We start from the raw sequence: 20,095 nt of genomic DNA, 5'->3' as shown, positions 1-20,095 counted from the left end.
AGCCCTCACTGCCATCTAGTTGCTTTGTGTCTTCCTGTCACAATGTGGCAGGGGACTTTGCAGGGGAGGAAGGGGGTATTCCACCATCTGGCCATGAAGATGTGGGACGGCTGGGCTGAAGGATGGGCTCGTTTAGAATTGAACTTGCAACGACCCTGCCAAAATTCTATGAGAGGAATTCTTGGCTCTGGGGCCCCTTCTATCCCAAGAAGTCTGTTACTGTCACTTTTGCAATAAAGCTGCTGCTTGCTTGCTAAAAACAAAACGAAAAGAACCTATGAAGGTTGGCCTGCCATTGGCAGTGTGTGACAGCTCATGTCCTCATCTTTACCAACTGAGGGTCAACAACTGTGGACACGGTTAATGCCTCAGGTGTTTTGACCTGGAACTGTTGGCTCTGAGACCTCATCCTGGCCCGAGGAGCCATGACATCCAGAAGCTCACTTTGTACATTTGATCGCCCAAATCCTAGCCAGTTCTTTCTAAGAGACAACTGGGAATAACTGAAAATATAAAGAAAGTAGCCATGGGAATTATCTTGTCCAACAGGAGAGTCCCGAACTCTCGCTGTTATTAAACTTCTCTCCATCTCTGAGCTGCCAAGTTGTTCTTCTCTGCTCACACACTCCCAGGGAGGGAGCTTATCACCCTTCGAGACACCCTGCTCTGATCTTGTGTAGCTCTGCTGGTAAGAAAGGGCTTTCTGGTCAAACTCTTGTGGCATAAAGCGGATTCTTACTATGGTGATTTTAAAATATGTCTACAAAATTCTTTGATATGCTTTCCTTCAAAAGGTGGAGTCTAATTCCCCCGCCCTTGAGCAGAGGTTGTGCTAAGTGACTCACTCCTAACAAACAGAAAATGGCACAAGAGACTTGGTGTGATTTCCAAGGCTGGGTCATAAAGATGTTTGAGACTTTCTTCTTTCTCTACCTTGGATCACTTATTCTGGGAAAAATTAGGTGACCAAGCACCCCTTGGATTCCTGGCCCTCAGAAGCTTTGAATTAATCCATGTTTCTTGTTGTTTTAAGCCAGGACTCAAGCTGTGTCACTAAATTCAGGGGTAATTTGTTACACAGCTGTAGATAGCTGAAACACTTACAGATAATGTTTAGTTTAAAAAAAAAAAAAAAAAAAAAAGCCAAAACCAAATTATCTGATGTGGAAAAACAAGAAAATACAAATCTACTTCCTTTAGTTTCCTTTTAAAATATTAAGCACAGCCTCATTGTCAGATATTGGAAGAAAGAGTGGGAATATGGTTAATATCCCCTAGACATTGCACATTTTCTCATTTGAGGGTCATGTCTTCAGGCTTTGTCTGTTTTGAGGAGTGTGGACCCTCTGGGCCCTGAGGGTTCTGGGGATGGTCTTCTGAAGGGCAGCTGGGTTGGGAGTTAGGAGGGTGAATCAGGAAGGACAGAGAAACACCATTTGGCTATGACCTGGATGGGCGGGGGCCTAGGCACCTTGTCTGTAGAGTCTGATCCCTGGGGGCTCACAGGGTCTCTCTTGTCCATAAATACAGTCAGTACACCAATGTTCCAACCCAGCTCTGCTGCTAACCTGATCTGTGACCTCAGGCAAGTCCCATCCCTTCTCTGGGTCTCAGTTTCTCAACTGTGATAGGAGCTGGGTTGGACATTTTCTCAGTGTCCTGTGGCCCTAACTCAGAGCCCCTGAGTTCCCTCCGACTCTCACTGGGTGTCAGGGCATCTTAGGAGGCCACAGGACATTGGAGATAAGGAGGCAGTTGAATAAACAAACAGCCTCAGAATCCCAGTTCCCCACTGCTGTGAGCCAGCCGGCCAGCTCCAGGTCACCCTGGGTAGAACTTCCCAAGTTCCTTTCTTTGGCCGTATAAGGAGAAAGGACAGAGTCTCACTGACACAGGTTACAAGCACAAGGATTGGGGCAAAAGCTTGTCCTCCAAGGACCTCAGTGACTAACCAGGAATGAGGAATAAATCAGACGCCACTCAACACCTTCTCTTTGTCCTACTTCCCGCTCGCCCCAGTCAAGGCTGGGGCACCTGAGGGAGGTGGCTTTGCCCAGGCCTGGAGACACACTGTGAGGGAGCTTTAGGGTGGAGGGGGCATTGAGGCCTGGGAGACCAGCAAGGGTTATGGCTGCCAAGATGAGGGACCTGACTAGAACTGGGCCGGTCGGGGAGGAGGAGGAATTGGGTGGAAGTGGATCTCAGGAGGGGCTCTGGGGACCCAGGCCCAGGGGAGGGCCACCTGGCACAGTTTCCTCTTCTACCCATTGAAAGAATCTTTATGAGCATTAAATGGACACAAAGCATCCAGTATGGCTCCTAAGGGCTCATGTGCCTGCTTGGTAAATTAACCCTTAGAATGTCTGAACTCCCTTGATCACCTGGCATGATCTTAAAAGCTACCAGAGTTTATCCCCTTAGAAGAACAGTCTTATTATCCTCATTTTCCAAGCAGGGAAACTGAGGCTCAGGGAAGCAAATTTTTTGCAACCAGGGTGTTCAGCCGGGGCGAGGGCAATGGTCAGTCAGCACTGGCTCAGTCTTGGGTTCTGGGGGGACAGCAGTGACAGGCAAGATGGGCCGTTGAATGACAGGAGGCCAGTGCTCCTGTGGCCTACGGCTAACATTCTGCCGGGAAGTCAGGTTTCGGCTGACTGGGGAGACCCTGCCTCCTGCCTGGCCAGGCCTGGAGTCACATGAGCATTCAAGCCCAGGCCTAGCCTGGGCCTCTGCCAAGCCTGCTGCATGCCTTTGTTCCATCCCGCTGGCCCTCCTGCCTCAGCAGAGCAGAGTCAGCAGTGGTCAGGGGAGGGGGCAGGAAGGGTAGAGGTGGGGAGGGCTGGGTCAGAGACCAAAGCAGAAAATTCATCCAACAGGGATGCTGCTGGCCTATGTGGCCTCTTCATATGAATTGGAAAAAAAGTGTCCTCTCTGGGTAAACAAAGCCCCAGACTGAGGCACCAGCTTGGAGGATGGATTGTGCACTGCATTTTGCTCTGCCTGCCACCTCAATGTGCAGTGAACAGTAGGCACGACCATCCAGGGCAACCTTGCTTACCAAGTACCCCGACAGGACTGGGACCTGGGCTGAGCCCTGGGATATGGAGATAGCTCAGACACAGCACAGCTTCTGAGAAGTCACAGGGAAACAGAGGTGATAGGGGAACCCAGAGGAGAGAGCACAGGGCAGAGGCTTGGAGGAGAAATGAAGGCTGAGAGAAGGCGGCAAGGGCCACTGGCTCTCAAAAAAAAAAAAAAAAAGCCTCCTAGGTGGTGTCCACCAGGGTGACTTCAAGATGCCAACATGCCCTGTGCTATCACTGAACTGGAGCTGGACTGGACAGACATGCATGTCAGTCATGCCAGCTGATTCCTGCTGTTCTGGAACATCACTTGGACGAAGGAGAGGTTTCAGGTGAACCTGAGGAAGAGGGGTTTCTCCAGGTAGGGAAGAAGGCAGGGCTTGGAGAACATTCCAGGAGGCAGGAGCAGGACTGGGAGCAAGTTGCAAAGAGTTTGGAAAGAAAGGGCTCCAACTGGGAAGAGGTGGACAAAGTCTGCTGGAGACCAGCGAGGTTTTTCTTCTTGGCCTAGACAGAATCACACACCTGTTAGGATTTGTTAGGCTGTGTATTTATGTTTGATGGACTTTCTGTCTGTCTGTAATACTTTACAATAAAAAGCTTAAAGTACTGTTAATCTCACTTGGGAATAACAACTGTTTATAATTTTGAGATATTTTTCTTCCGATCTTTTTCCTACATATACATTTACATAACCATCCATTCAAAATTTTCTTGTAGGAAAGAAAAGACAAAATAAACAACCCTGAGTTTCTCATCCATAAAGAAGAAAGCATTTTAATATTGGAAGCCAGGTGCGGCTGTGGACCAAGTATGGTTTTGAAGTCAGAAAGAACTGGGTGCAAATCTTGTTTCCTAAATGGTGACTGTGACCCTGAAGAAGTTGCTTGTCTAAACCTCTCTGAGCGGTTTTCTCTTCTGCAAACTGAGGTTGGTAATATCTGCATCCTGCAGGGTTGCGGAGATCACGGACGATGGATACAAGGTGGTAGGTAGCACAGAGCTGTTGACAGGAGACCCTCTGCCATGTAATTACAAGTCACTGTTACATACAACTTTTGTTATGAAAAGTCAGTTGCCCAGAGATAGATGATGGAACCACAGAAATCGAGAGAAACAGTAACTCCCTCAAGATAAAGACAAACTAGAATCTGCCCAGGGAGTAATTTGAATGGCGAGGACATTCAAAAGCCCCATTAGCAAAGGAACTGAATAGGCACTTCACAGAAGAAGAAATATAAATGTTCACCATCTCTACCAAATAAAGGAATGCAAATTAAAATCACACTGAGATTCCATTTCACTCCGGTCAGAATGGCAATTATTGAGAGTGCAAGTAACAATATTGGTGAGGATGTGGGGAAAAAGTTCATTCATACACTGCTGGTGGGACTGCAAATTGGTGCAACCACTCTGGAAAGCAATGTGGAGATTCTTCAGAAAACTTGGAATGGAACCACCATTTGACCCAGTTATTCCACTCCTTAGCATATACCCAAAGGACTTAAAATCAGCATACTACAGTGACACAGCCACGTCAGTGCTTTAAAGCAGCTCCATTCACAATAGTTAAGCTATAGAACCAACCTAGATGCCATTCAACAGATGAATGGATAAAGAAATTGTGGTACATACACACACTGGAATATTACTCAACCATAAAGAAGAATGGAATTATGGCATTTGTGGGTAAATGAATGGAACTAGAGAATATCAAGCTAAGTGAAAAAAGCCAAACCCAAAAAAACCCAAAGATTGAATGTTCTCTCTGATATGTGGAGGCTAACTCACAACAAGGAGTGGGGTGGGAGACAAGAATAGAAGTTCATTGGATTAAACAAAGGGGAATGAAAGGGAGGGAGGGGGGATGGGAATAGGAAAGACAGTAGACGGAATCAGACATCACTTTCCTATGCTCACATATGAATACACAACCAGTGTAACCCCACATCATGTTCAACCACGAGAATGGGAAGTCATACTCCATGTATGTAAATGTCAAAATACATTCTACTGTCACGTATAACTAAAGGGAACAAATAAAAAGAACATAAAAGCCCCACTGAGTGGAGGCGACTGAAGAAAGCAGGGATGTTTAGTCCAGTGGTTTATGAGATCTGTGACCAGATGTCCTGAGGGTAGCAGAGAGCAGAACTAAACCCAACAAACGGGGCTTGTAAAGGGAGCCAGCTGGTCTGAGTCTAAGGAAGGACATTCTCGAAGCCGAAGAGTGAAGGCGAGGGCGGTGAGGAGGGAGCACCCCAGCTGAGGAGGCTGCAGGCAGAAGCTGCTGAGCATGTGGTAGCAGTGAGGAGCGAGGAAGGCCGCAGGGCGGAGGGCGTGGACCGGAGGAGCCCCCACAGCTGGGCCCTGGAGCGTCCACAGTCAGCATCTCTGCTCTACACAGCAGCAGGCTGACGAACGCAGAACCGGGAGGGGCACTTACTCAAGGGCACAGGGACACCCTGCTCGTCTTACCTGGTTATCGATTTTCAGTTCCACCAGAGAAGTGTTGTGTGGAAGGGCTTCCACCAGGCGCAGGATCCCAGCTCCAGAAATGAAGTTGGATTCCACGTTCAGCGTCTTCAAGACCTTGTTCACCTTGAGCATCTCAGCGAGGGCCTTGACCCCGGGAGAAAAGCAGGGCCACCGTGAGTCACCCTGGCAGGCTGGAGCCCCTCTTGGGTGGATCCATCAATTCCAAAGGGGACAGGCCAGATGATCTCCATAACGTCTTCACCAGCGCCACTCAGCCTGGGTCTCTCCTCCCCCTCAACCATCCCTGGCTCCCAAACACCCCTGCTGGAGAGTCCTGGGCTGCCTCCATGGCCTGCTTCTCCTCCTCCTGGGACAGGCTCGGCTCTCACTGCCTTCTTCCGGCAGGGCTACCCGCAATCCCCACGTGCTGAGGGCCTTCCCACTGATTCCCCTGACCTGCCATTGCTGCCTCCAGAATGTTCTTTCTGCTTCACTTGTCGAAACCCTGCCTGTCCTTCAAGGACATGCTCAGTGTCCCTTTCTGCAAGCTAGCTATGTGCCCTCTTGACCTTCATAGGATTTACCCACCTCTCCCTCATGGAACTGCGCTCCTCGGTTCACAGCTGTTTCTGTACTGGTGTTTCTCTGCCATCATACTATAGACCCTTGGGCTGAAAACACACCCTAGTGTCCCAGGTTGCCCAGAGTGCCTACGTGGAGCCCAGTACATAGTAGGGCCTCAGGCAGCATTTGCTAGGAGACCAGCGCAGGCTCAGCCTCCCCTGTATGCTCTCAGCTTCTCTATTGCTCTTTCCTTTGAGCTCAGGGAGCAGAAGAGGAAGGCTGGGAAAGCACCCCCCACAAGGCAGGCAGCAGGGCCAGCTGGAGGAGGGCTCAGGTGGCCCGCAGCACGTTTCAGAGAGATCCAGCCAGGGTGCAGATGACAATCAGAGCCTCTGAAGGAAATGAGGTAATTAGCAGTTGGTGGAAACGATGTGTCATGGGGGAAAGAAGACACCAACAGCTGAGAGGCCTGGGACACAGTGATCGGTGGGCCCTGAAGGGACACTCGGAGCCAGGAATGCCTGCTGTGGTACTGTCCCTGCAGAGGCTCAGCTCCCAGCAAATCTTCTGTGCTAAAATCATCCCCTCCTGGGCCATAGCACTTCAGTGTGCCCTGGGATGGTGTGGCAGCTTTCTCTAGGACCATGCCTGTCTTCTGCAAAGGTTAGCTCTTTCAGAGGGCCCCTATCTGGGTCCTATCTGTGTCCCCACAGCAGTCCCTGGCCCCCAGGAAGGACCTGGCCTGGCCTAACCACCAAAGTATTTAGCAGCATTAGGCAGGTGTTCCAGGCCACTGGACTGACATGCTGGCGGCTGAGCAGGTCTTGGGGGCTGTCATGTCACTTGATAACCCCCCGCTTGTTGGATCATGGTGGAGGTCACAGGAGAAGAGCCAGGGCAGGCCACAGGGTCACTTACAGATCTCTGGCAGCCTGGCTCAGCCACTGGTGTGGGGCATTTCAGGATTCGACAATGGGTGTGCAGGTATAGACAGGCTGATATCAGCTGTCGGTCTGGCACAGAGTCTGTGCCCCAAAAACATTTGTGGCATTGAACTGAGTGCCAGCATGGACATGCCTGGTTTCTGGTCCATGCCCAGGTAGTGTCTGGGGCATGTGGCTTTGCCAGCTGTGTCACCAAGGGCAAACTCAATCCAGAGTGTCCCCCCTGGCAGCCATGGAAGCTGTGAGCTATTTTTATCACTTCAAAAATATTGAAGAAAATTTTTCCTCTTCTTTTAAAAATCAGAAAAGAACTTATTGCAACTAAATGGATTATTGCCACCTCTGTAAGTTGATTCCTGCACTTTTTACCTGGTATTACACGGTGCTGTTAGCTTTTAGTGGCCTGCCTGGCCAAACGGACCAGTGTGTTCATGGAGTGGGAGCTGAGACCGGTCACAGTTGAATTCCCAGAGCCTAATTCAGGGCGGAGCACAGAGAGACTCTCAGTAACTGTGCATTGAATATTTTTTTTAAAATCAATGGTTATTTTATGATAAATAAAATTTAATCAGTAGTATCTTTCAGGACAAGGGGAAAGTAATAAAATCGGTCACTTGGGACCCACAGATAAAGACAGTAGATCTAGAAATGAGAAACTGAGGCCCAGTGAGGGCAGAGCCCTGCCCCAAATGTGAGGAACTGAGTGGACAGATCTGACTTTACAGGTACGTGACTTCACTTGACTCTCATGTCCGCCTCTCTCTGTGACTTGGACAAAGCAAGCTGCCTGACCCCTCTGAGCCCTCAATCTTCAGGTGCAGAGTGGGGAGGCCCATACCACTGAGAGTGGGTGGTCATGAGGATTAGCTGGGTGACCACAGGTGGTACTGGGCAACAGCGGTCCCACGCACGTCCCCTCCTGATTCCTAGCGCCATCCTTTCATCTGGATACAACCGGTCCTGAGGCCACAAGCATAACCCTCACTTCAGGCCCCCCCGCATCAGGGCAGCAGAATGGAGAGGTACATACGAAGGCCACAGGGTCGTTGCTCCGGGTCCCCACGATGCTGAACTTCTTCACATAGGAGTTTTCTTTCAGGGCTTCTGCATACGCCTTGAGGGTGGGTATAGGGATATTCTGCAGAGAGAAAGGCAGCAGAGGGTGACCAGCAGTCCCCACCTGGGACAGGTGGACAGGCACCTGGGGCGGTCACCCTCTGACATACTCAGCTGGGCTCCTAGTCCCAACATGTGTCTAGCCAGAAGGCTGAATGGATTTTGTCCCAGATGGCAAAGATGTGGGGAGAGATTTCTGGCACATAAATTGAGAAAATCACTTCTGAAATTCTCAGAGGGGACGCACAAATCTCTTCTGTGCATGTAAAGGCCAGGCTGCAGCCACACAGCCACCGGCAGTGTGTCTGACTCTGTGAGACTCTGGGGAACTCTCTTCTCCTCTCTGGGCCTGTTTCTAGAAATCAGAAGTGGGGGCTTCACTAGATACTAAGAGACATCTATCTAGCCAGAAGGCTCAGCTCTGGCGGGGCATCAGCGATTCCTAGGGAACATTTACAAATTGCTAATGCCAGGGCCTATCCCAAACTAATAAAATCAGAGTCTGGGCATTGGTGTGTGTGTGTGTGTGTGTGTGTGTGTGTGTGTGTGTGTGTGTGTGAAATACTGGGGATTTAACCCAGGGGGCTCCCCCACTGTGCCCCACCCCCAGCCTTTTTTATTTTAGGACAGACTCTCTGTTAGTTGCTGAGGCTGGCCTTGAACGTGGGATCCTCCTGCCTTGCACTCTGAAGTTGCTAGGATTACAGGCATGCACCACTGTGCCCAGCTGGTACATATATTTTTAATGTCCTCAGGTGAGGACCACTGACTTAACTATGTCATGAAGCAGTTGGATCAGATTAGGAAAACGGAGGCCTGGAGGGAGTCTGAACCTTGGTGGAGGCCTCACAGGGAGGTTCTGCCACTTGCGCCTCTCTGGGGTGGCATTCACTGCCAGATTGCATGACTCTGAGTTGTGTCAATGTCCCTCTTGGGCACCCACAGACAACTGAGGCACAGAGAGTGCCTGGCTGTGTTTCTGTTGAGCTCTCATTTCAGAGTAAGTGTCCCGAGGGAGCGGAGTGGGGAGCCAGGTGGAGGAGAACCCTGGGGCACAGGTTTCCAATCTGATGTGCCTCGGGGCTGGCAGACACTGAAAGAAAGTGGAGAAGAAAGGAAAGAGGAGCGGGAGCCCAGGGCTGGCTTCTTGTCTTACGCCTACCTCCCCAAATGAATCCCACTGGCCTGGGGCTGAGCAGGTGGTGGGCAGCTGTGCCCGCCTCTGCATTCCTCCTGCAGCCTTTCCAGGGTGGGGCTGCTGGTCCACCTGTCCCTCCTCTGCCCGGATGGCCACACGGGGAGAGGTCCACAGAGATGAGGACAGACAGTTCAGCTATTTCCTTGGACACTTGGGCCAACAGCTCCCTTCTGTGGCTATAAAATGAGGTTGGATCGGAACATGACCCAGCAGGAGGTAGGAGTGATGGCTGAGGCAGGGCCTGCCCAGGCCTTGGCAGCCCTGTGGCCCTGTGGGCACTAGACTCTTCCAGCCTCGAGATCCTGTGACGCAGTGTGTGTCTGACTCACGTTTTTATCTCAGAGAATCTCTGGTTTTAAAAAACACGGCAGGTTTCCAGATGGAAGCTGGGTTGACCTGTGGCGAACATCTGGGCCTGATGTCCTCGGACAGAAACCAGGACAGTGGGATGCGCTTGTTTACACTGTCCACCCCTTAGACGCTCCCATCTGTGAAGTTTGCCATCTGATTCAGAAACATTCAGAGTCCAAACAGGCCTGGACTGTTGGAGTCTAGGTGACACGGATCCCCGCCCTGCCCCCGCCACCTCCACGCTCACACAGGTGAAGTGAAATAAAGGAACTTTACCCGGATATTATTGAGGTTGACCTCTTCAAGTTCCGGGTCATTGTTCTTTATCCGCTCCAGTGTTTCCTCTACGTCAGTTGAGTTTGGTTCTTCGTCGGGCACAGGCTTGTACTGTGTAGGTTTAATCACACCTAGAGTGACCAACGAAAGGAAGGTGGCTCACGGAAAGACAGGGATGACTTTCTTTCAACACAAGGACACCCCGAAAGGGAGCATGGGCAGAGTTTGGGGGCATGGGAAGCCTGCACATCACAGGGGCTAGAAGGAGCCCTGGGAAGGAGCGAGGAGGTTGGGGCTCTCCCTGGGTTCTAGCTTTGACTTCTGCAAGAACTGGGTGAATCTCTCAAACTCTGAACCTCCAACCCTCATCTGAAAGGTAGGGGTAGTCCTTCGTGCCGCGCTCATCATCTCAGTGGGCTCCGGTGAGGACAAGATGAAGCCTTGGAAGAAAGGAAATGTCTACGTCTTCCAAAAGGAAGGGATCTTACTCTTCTGGCACCTTCATTTCTCTTTGGGGCCAAACATCATCTTGGAAGAGTGCAGTGGAATAACTATGACCATGTGATACTGTCCCAGGAAAGGACAAAGGGATTCATGGAACAGACCTGCATGGGTGTGTGCCAGCTGATGAGGAAGGGGGCACCTCACACCAGTGGTGAAAGGATAAATGTCACCACCGGTGTGATATAATTAGGTATTCATTCACAAAATGGAAGTTTATCTCATCCCACAAACCAAATGTGAACTCCAGGTAGATTAAGAAGTTGAACATAAAAAGTAAATCTCCAAAACTTTGAGAAGAAAACGTGGGACAGTATTTTATGACATTGGGATGAAGAAGGCCTCTGTAAACAAAACAGAAAATTCCAGGACCCTCAAAGGATGGTCTGGACAGATTTGGGTGGACACGATTTTAGAGCTTCTGCAAAGAGTCAGTGCACCAGTGAGCAGAGGAAGCAAGATTCAGGAGGACACATCTCCTCCAAGGTGCCCTCTGTGAGCGGGCAAGGGGGCTGGGTGAGGGGGTACCTCCAGGAGTCAGGGCCCTGTACTCACTGTTGAGTCCCTCCTTGTTCACAATGGAGCTGCTGCCCAGGGCCTGGTAGTACTGCTGGTTGCTCATGAGCGTGTGCATGCCCAGGATAGCTGTGGGGACAAAGGAAGTTCCCTGACTGCTCCTGCAGACAGAGACATCTCCCAAGGACCCACCTTTCCCACCCCAGAAACTTGGCTCATGAAATGGCTGAAACACTTGTGCAAAAAATGTTAAAATGTAATGTTATCTTTACTCTCACCTCCATGTAAGTGACAGATCAGTCCTGCCCAGACTTCTCTGACCACTGCCCTCAGATCCCCAGGCCCCCCTGAGGTCCTACTGGCAGGTCCCACTCAACTCGGCCTAACAGAAGGAAAACTTCTCAGCTTCTCCATCTTCCTGCGGATCCCTTTCCATCTTGTCATATGGCTCCCCCTCCCTCAAGCCCATTCCACCTCCCGGGGGCCCTGGTTTTCTCACCTCCCACGCCATCTCCTCCGTCCTGGTTGAGGCCCTATCTTTTCTAGGTTGTACAGATGGTGCCTGACTTACAATGGTTCCACGTATGATTTTTGACTTTACAATGGCATGAAAGCAACATGCATCAAGTAGAAAACACTTTAAATTTTGATCTATTCCCAGGCTAGCCATACTTGGGAAGATTCCCTCAAGATGCTGGGCAGTGGCAGGGAGCCTGGCTCCCACAATCACAAGGGGAAACAGCCGAGACTCTCCAGGGTACTGTGTTGTGATGTCTGCAAGACCGGGGTATTCAATTGACGTGGGCTATTTTCAACTTATGGAGGGTTATCAGGATGTCCCCCATCATTAGATGAGGGGCATCTGTATTATCACAGCTGTGGAATAATGGTTGTCCTGTCCTTCTGACCCTCTCCCTCCCAACATTCAGCACAGAGAAGCCAGAAAGATCGTTCTGGAAATGCCAATAGGACTCATCACTTCCACACTCAGCGGTTCTTCCGCTCAATTGCTTCTCAACATTTAGTGAGCACCTGCTCAGAGGGCCTGGCTGGGGCAGAGGGCGGGGAGGACAGGAAGGTCAGGGGGACAGGGACACTGAGTGAGCATCTGCATCATTCAAAAACATAAGCCCGGGGTATGATAAGTGTTGGAAAGGTCAACATGTTTGGGAAGAACACCAAAGGGGCTCGGGAAGGGAAGATGCTTGTGCTGGACAAGTCAAGAGAAGGGGCCCAGGTGGTGGGTGGGAAAGCTGAGGCAGGCCAGTGAGACTAGAGGCTGCGGTGGTGGGCAGAGAGGGGCAGAGGTGTGTTGAACCTGTGGTGGTCATAACAAGGGCTGCAACACCACCCCCACTCCCTGAGTTCAAGCACCAGGCCAGGGAAGGAACTGTAGGTCAGTGATTCTCAGTCTGGTCGCAGGGTGGAATGCTTGGGACTCTAGAAACTCCTAATGCCCAGAACCACCCGGGACCAATTAACCTAAGATTTCTGGGGGTGGGGCCTAGGCATCTGCATTTTTAACACTCTCCAGAATGTTTCCATGGGCAGCCCAGGTTAAGAACCATTGTTGGACGCTAATTTGTACAACCGCCCTCTAGAGAAGTTTCTTCACATGGGTAAGGTTGCATCCTACAGGGTCTTCTGGGTTGAGATGAGTTGAGATGTCTTTTCCTGGTGTGGCCTGCGAAGCCCGTGAAACCTTGAGCAGGAAGTGAGCTGGTCTATGGAGGGAGCAATGGATGGGAGTTCAGTGTGCTGATGTCCATGGAAGGAGAGTGGCTTGTGATGGCCAAGTCCAAGCCCCAGAGCTTGGCTCCGCCAGCCGGCACTGCTGGCTCTGCCTCAAGAGCTTGTTGCTTACCTGCTTTCCTTCTGCTCTGCTACTATTTATCACTGCTCAGTAGCTTCTCCTGCTTTCACCAGACTGTCCCTTCTGCTGGTGATTCTCCACACCAAGAGAAATTGGAATTTCAGATAGACAATGAATAATCTCTTAGTATTATAAGTATGTCCCATTCAATATTTGGGATATACTCATATTAAAAAGTTATTCATTATTTATCTGACATTCAAATTCAATGGACATCCTGTATTTTATTCAACCACTCTACCTTGCCCTCCTTTAAAACTCGGGGTAAACTTCCTCCTCCAGAGAGTCTTTTGGAATTCCTCCCTCTCCCTTTCTTGTTCTCCCAAAGTACCTGTTGTCCTTATTACACCAGAGAGGACCCACTGGGAGAGATATCCAGGTGTGTGCATGCCCCTCTGCTGGACTGTGGGCTTCCAGAGGTCAGGGAAGAGCATTCTTTGTCTCTCTTCCACCCTCTCTGAATATAGTAGGTATTTGGTAAATATTTGATGATAGTTTGTTTTTAAAACCAAAAGCCATTTCATTAGATATGGTTTCCAGTTAGAGAGGTAATATGAGAGTTCTTAATGAAGAGTCAGGAGACCCTAGTTCCGGCCCTGACTATGCCCTTGGTGTGACCTTGGGGAAGTCCTCCTTCCTCTGGGCTTCAGCCTCCTTGGTTCAACCAAAGGGTGATGGAAGACCAGTTGTTCTCCATCATGGCTGCACACGCAAATAACCTAGTGGGCTTTAAGACAGTAACAATGCCAACCTCGCCCTGCACAGATGATACAAATCTCTGGAGAGGTGTTTTTTAACCTCCTGGGGTGATTCTGAAGGCCCATGGGAGCCAAGAATCATAAGATGAAATGATCTGAAAGTTCCTTCTGCTTCTCACATCCTAAAATTAGCCGTGCCTGTTCATCACTAAGGAGAACAGATAGGGAGCGAGGCACTGCACTTTTTTGAGCTCTCAAGGTTTTAATTTAGGCTGCATCTATGTGGGCAGTGGGAGTCGAGGCCTGAGTCAGCGTCAGGTGAGTCACATCCCTACGAGGCGCCTCCTGGAGCTGGTGAGCCAGGCTCCCACACGCAGCGGCCCATGGTTCTGGGCTGTGACCCTGTTTTTTCAGGTTGGAAGCACAGTTTGGAAAGGTTACGGGGAACCCTGTGAAAGAGGTAACCTCGTGTGGTGCCTGCTCTTCGACATACAGAGAGGTGGAAAATGGAAGGTGGATTTGGAGCTTGAATGCCAGCTTCCTGGGATGCTCTAGAGAAGCGGGCAGAGGCAGGGAAGTTATGGGGGCTGAGAGCCCTGGGTTCCAGCCTGGGCCTTGGTCCTAATTTTCTGGGTAACCCTGGACAGGTCGTGTCTCCTCTGGGGCTTCAGTGTTCTCATTGTAAAGTGTGAAGTGCTGAACTTGAACCTTCCGTGGGCCTCAGTCGACAGCCACACAACAGTTTCTCATGGTTTTCTCCTGTTTGATTGTTCACAGTAAACATCCAGGCAGCCCCATCAACCCCTCCACTTTTCAGGGAAATGGTTCGCCAAGACCTTTCAGCAAGGACTCTCCTGACTTCTAAGTTGGTGTTCCTGCCTATTAGGTGACTAGCAGTTCTGGAGTTCTAGAACATCCCCTCAACCTGGGAATTCTAAGGACCATCCCATATGTTCTAGGAGGTGCTATGTCAAAAGCAGGCCTGAGGAGGAGTAAAACCATTTGGCAGCTCAGGGGAAATCAAGGTGGAAGGAAGAAGAAAGGAGGGAAGGAGGAGAGAGGGAGGGAGGGCGGGAGGAAGAGGGGAGGAGCCCAGAGTGGTGCCTGGTGGTCCTGAAGCCAGCGCCGCCTTCGCCAGCCCTAGGCAGGAGATGGTGACCTTCTCCCTCACAGGGTCCTGTGTGCTCCACGTCACCAGGAAGAAAACAGCACGTCCACACGGTCTGCTGCTTCGTTCTTTGTAGATTCTGGCAAAGCACTGGGGGACTTGATTTCTTTCTTTCTTTTTTTTTTTTTTTTTAAGTCTAGATCTTCCTCAAAACTCAAAAAGAACTATTTTTGAACTCTGAAATAGAACATTGAGTTCTGCTTCCTCTCTCTGCCTTGGCAGGCCTCACTCGTTTGTGATTCCACTCGGGACACAGAGTGAGCATGCATACACACCCCCAGCTCCTCCAGCTGCCGGCAGCCGGGCCTAGGCTGCCAGGTGTGCTCCCGTATCCTAGGGGCAGGTGAGAGAAAGTGACTGGCCCAGGACTCAGGTGCCTAGAAGCCCCTCCCTGACAGTCCAGGATAGGAGCAGGATGGGGCCGAGGGATGACAGCACCAGGGATGATCTGGCCAGGACTGTTTCCAAGAAACACAGAGCTGGGGCTGGCTGACTGTCCTTGGGGGCTTGGTGGCCTGGGGGTGCCCTTTTAAAGGGTGGGTTCTCATGTATCATTTCGCATTTGCCAGGTATTGGTCTAAAGTTGGCTCCACAAGGGCAGGAAATGAGCTGTTCTCTAGTATTCTTTCACCAGAGCTTCGTCCAGAGCAGGGTACACAGTAGGTAGGTAGGCGGGCCCTGGGTACGTGGTGCTGACTGTTTGCATGAGAGGCCAAACAAAGGCTGGGATGATGGAAGTCACCATCCCTGCCTGGGCGTTGCCTGGAGGTGACCCCTTGTCCCCCCACGTTTCTTCCTCTGCGGTCACCCCACTCATGGCTCCACACACCCTCCTTGAGAAAGGAGCCAATCCATACCACCATCACCCTTGGGGGCCTGCAACGCCCGGTGCTTCCGGCCACCAAGCCTGGCATCATCTGGGCCCCTCAACTTCCAACACAGCACTACAGCAGCAGGTCTCTGGGAATTTGCTTCATTTGCCCGCCATGTTGTGACCAGTAGAAGTGACAGGGCCAAGAGCAACCCCACTGCACCTGGGACCCGGTGGTGCTCAGCAAATATCCCTCCTTCCAAGAGGCACTGCCACCTTTCAAATGGCTGAGACCATGATGGGCCTCTGGGGACAACCAGCTAGCACAGGGATGGACTCACTGCCCCAGCTTCTTCCCAGACACCGGAAGGTAATGGACAGGTAATAAAAAGGAGCCCAGCGGCAATAAAAATAAAGAGCAGCAGCTTCCAGAAAGCGGCACAGAAACTTCACCCAGTGTCCCGTTCTGTTGGGGCTCAGGCACGGGCAGGAGCCGAGGTTCTGACAGCAGTCATTTGATAATCCCTTGGAGCTGCCTAAGGAGGGGAGTGATGTCATGCAGGGTGACCGCAGGAGAGAGTCCAGGATAAAAACAGCCTGGAGGCGCGGACCAGGGCGGCAGCCCTCCCTACCGCCTCTCTCAGGAGGACCCTCCCTGGGGCCTGGAGGGGAAGAGGTTGGCTGAGACATGTGGGCATCGCGGGAGACCTGATATGACTCATGTGGCTTCTGACACAATAAATCCTCAACCGCAAAGCAAGGTGGGTTCCTGAGTGAAGTGTTCCCTTCCTGCCTCCGAGAGCTCTCTGCACCTGCACTCCAAAGGGCGAATGGAAGTCACTCTCTCCCAACCTGTGTCCTTCGGTTGCTGCCCTTGGTCCTTCCGCACACTTGTCTCCTGAGGAAAGGGCTGTTTGTACTCAGGGCCACGCACCTGCTCTCTCCCTTCACTCCTCGGTCCCTGAAACCTGGCTTCCACTGCCACTGCCCGGGTCACCCCTGGCACATGGTTAAAGAGTCGAAGTCACTGCCCTTTTCCATGGCCCGCCTGCTACCGATGAGCACCATCCCTAGCTCCCTTCCCTGCCCCGAAAGCCACAGGAGTCACGTACAGCCACCCTGGAGAAGCCAAAAGGCCAGTGGACGCCATGAGGTGGAGACAGCTGCAGCCCCACCCAGTCCTTGGCTCGCAACCTCCGAGAAGCTCCATCAGCCCTGAGCCCCTGAGCCCCTGTTCTGTCTCCTGGCTCCCATGTCAGGTCTGCCCATCTTGTCTTGGCTTCTGGCTTCCAGTCCATCTGTGGTTAACGCCACCGAGCTAGTTTGGCGTCATTTCTTCCACCTGCCCCCTAACGTCTCCTACCCTGGCCTGGCGCGAGCGCCTCCAGAGCGCAGGCCCCAGCGGCCATGTACACTGCCTGGAGTTGGCAACGCTAATCACGCCTGGATCTCTGTCCCAATGGGGACTCCTTGCAGAACTCCAGAACTTTGTGCATAACTGTCCCCATCTGGGTGGCCCAAGGCACCTGAAATGTCACAGGCCTGAAAGCAAACTCAGTTATTTCCCTTACTGCTATTCCTACTTTATTAAGGGCACTGAGAGCCACTTAATCTCTGGGGCCAACTCTTCCCTGGACCTCACTTACAGCTGCTCCCCTCCTTTCCTCTCTCCTGCCTCTGCCCTTCAGAATCTCCCCAGCCTGGGTGATGGCGAGCAGCCCCCAAGGCCCTCACTGAGTCTGGGGGTGCAGTAGAATGGGGAGCACACAGGTTGCAGAGGTGCCTGACCCTCAGTGGGGTGGGACGGAGGGTGTCTGGGGCAGGAGTTAGGTGGAAGGGTGAGCAGCAAAGGGCTCCGAATATCTGGTCACCTTCTGGAGTTTCCCAGGCTGTTTGTGAAGATCACATGGAAACACACATCGGAGAGTGTCTGAAACATGAGACACGAGGGTGACACCCCCAGCCCTGCTCAAGGTTTTAACCAGGTGTCTTCACACTGACCCTTTGTAAGCCTCCCCAGCTGGACACGCCTGGGACCTGGGTTGTTTCCCTCTATTTTCCTTCTGGGGATTTGATTCAAGTGGCTGGGACGGGGCCCCTTGCTGGCCCTCCCTGGAATACGTTCCCGTCCCTTGGGGAGGGGTTCTCATGGCATCAAGTGGCTCTGTGATATGATGGGCTTGAGTGGTTTTATCGCTGCCCCCTCATTTTGGCTTCTGATAGTGGATGTGCCCCCCATGCTGTGGATTAGAACTAGGACCTTGCACACCAGGCAAGTGCTCCACCACTGAGCTACACCCCTGGCCCTGAGAATGGAGTTTTATTTTAACGCTTTGGTTTCCTTGTTAGAAATAGGGTGTTCTGTTAAACTGAACCAAACAATTCTCCCTGCAGATGGGGGTAAGGCCTCTGGAAGGCTCTGGAATGCTTCTGGAGTTCCCCTCACCTGCGATGTCACAGAGTTCCGCATCTGAGGCGTTGGCCAAGGCCTCCTCCAGCTCTGGCTCCAGAGTCACGCTTTCCAGCACAGGGTCCACTGGCTTCTGCTTGGGGACCCAGATCTTTCCTGTAAACACACAGGGTGGCTGTCAAGGTGTGTGGCTGTGATGGTACCACCTCTGACACTGGTCCTGGTGGACCATGGCGGAGGCTTGTGGAAGGGCCTTTAGGCTTCTCTCTCTGGAGGCCAACTTCCCCAGAGATTGGGAGTCAGGGATCCCAACAGGACACCCCTTGATCGCACTTGAAAAGAAGGATTTTGTAACTTGGTCAAAGTAAACCACTCTGTTCAAAGCATCAGTCATGACTTTAAACCACCCGCAAGCAAGAAAAAATACAAAGGAAAATACAATAGAATGTGGGGCCTGGGATGCCCTAACTGAGGCTCTCCTGTGAGAGAAAAAGCTGTAAACATTCCTTAACAAAGCAAAACAAATACACTCAGATCACGGAAAGACAAAAAGGGGGATGGGGTGCAGCTTATTGGTTAGGGCGCTCGCCTAGCTTGTGCGAGGACCTGGGTGTGATCCCCAGCCCCACACACACACACACACACACACACACACACACAAACACACACCACAAAAAGGGAGCAGAAATGCATTCTTGCCTCTTGGGACATTCTATTTTTAAAGTGTCAGGCTCGTGACAGAGGAGGGAGTGAAGCGGGAGACTCGCAGATGGCCACTGCATGCCTAATGGTGGGGACTGTTGGAGAGGTGACGGTGCTCCCCCACCAGGGGTGCCAGGGGCTCTTAAAGGGCACTGGAGATTGCTGCTTGAGAGCAAGAAGGAAAATGCCCAAGGCAAATGTGTAAAGAGGCAAGTTCACACATTTAAGGTTGGCATGTCCCTGAGTTCATGTGTTAGAAACCTAATCCCCAAGTTCATACATGAATGGCATTTGGAGCTAGGACTGTTGGGAGGTAATCAGGAATGGAGGAAATTGAAATCATGAGGGAGACCCCGTGGTCGTATTAGTGACTTTTTTTTTTTTTTTTTTTTTGTACCGGGGATTGAACTCAGAGGCACTCAACCACTGAGCTACATCCCCAGCCCTTTTTTATTTTTTATTTTGAGACAGGGTCTTACTAAGTTGCTGAGGCTGGTTTGAACTCATGATCCTCCTGCCTCAGTCTCCCGAGCCACTGGACGACAGGAGTGAGTCACCACACCCAGCAGTATTAGTGACTTCCTAAGAGACCTGAACTGGAACACTTGTTCTTTCTCACCATTCAATGTCCCCCACCACGTTGCACTGCAGCCAGGAGGCCCTCTCCAGCCCATGGACTTCTAGCTTCTAGAAATAAATGTCTCTTCTCTATAGTTCTCCAGTCTGTGGTATTCTAGTTAGAGCACTAGAAAATGGACTGAGACCAAAACTCTGTGAGTGTGTAGTTCATGCAACAACAATAGAGTGCTTCTTATGTGCCAGACACCTTTCTAGGGACTAGGGGAACAGCAGTGACCCAGACTTTCAACAGCTTACAAGTTATTGGAAGGAGGCAAGAATCAACAGGTGAAGATACCAGACGGCATTGAGCATCATGGACACAGGAAGATAAAGTCGGGCAAAGGACTGGGAAAGGCAGGGTGCGAGTCGGACGAGGTGGGTACTGTCATTTTGAGAAGGGTGGTCAGGGAAGGCTTCACTGAGACGACAGCCTGTGCTGTGAGACCTGACGGAAGTAAGGAAAGGAGCCCTAAGATGAGAGACAAGACCAAGAGACCTGTTAGGGCTGTGCCATGTTGGCGGCGCCAGGATGGCGCCTGATCACATCGGCAGCGAGGAGGTTGATTGACATAAGCACACTCAGGTGATTTTCTCGTCCACGCACACAGTGTATGCGCATGTGTTCTCGAGCACTAATTGCCTGCTCAGAGCGTCTCGCCTAATCTTTGCATGAGAGGCGTGGCCCTGCTCTCCGCCTCCTGGAGGTGATATAAGCGTAGGCGGAGCGAGACAGAGAGAGTAGCCATTAGCAGAAAAGCAGTAGCAGAAGACACGCGGCGCGGCAG

At 51.4% G+C, this 20,095-nt stretch overlaps 1 protein-coding gene across 1 annotated transcript in view; it reads right to left on the bottom strand.

Annotated features, from left to right (window-relative positions):
- TMOD1 (tropomodulin 1) overlaps positions 1-20,095 on the bottom strand; it is a 77,708-nt gene that overhangs the window by 14,924 nt on the left and 42,689 nt on the right. The window contains exons 4-8 of the mRNA XM_079113316.1: positions 18,024-18,143; positions 11,067-11,156; positions 10,011-10,141; positions 8,100-8,207; positions 5,562-5,705 (exon numbers count right to left, since the gene is read on the bottom strand). Of these exons, the coding sequence (XP_078969442.1) occupies positions 5,562-5,705; positions 8,100-8,207; positions 10,011-10,141; positions 11,067-11,156; positions 18,024-18,143 (593 nt within the window). The remainder of the gene's footprint in view (positions 1-5,561; positions 5,706-8,099; positions 8,208-10,010; positions 10,142-11,066; positions 11,157-18,023; positions 18,144-20,095) is intronic.

The sequence above is a fragment of the Sciurus vulgaris genome (genome assembly GCF_902686455.1).
Source record: "Sciurus vulgaris genome assembly, chromosome: 15".
In the NCBI taxonomy this organism is placed as follows: domain Eukaryota; kingdom Metazoa; phylum Chordata; class Mammalia; order Rodentia; family Sciuridae; genus Sciurus; species Sciurus vulgaris.
The sequence above is the reverse complement of the archived record's forward strand: the minus strand, read 5'-3'. Positions and strand labels throughout refer to the sequence as shown.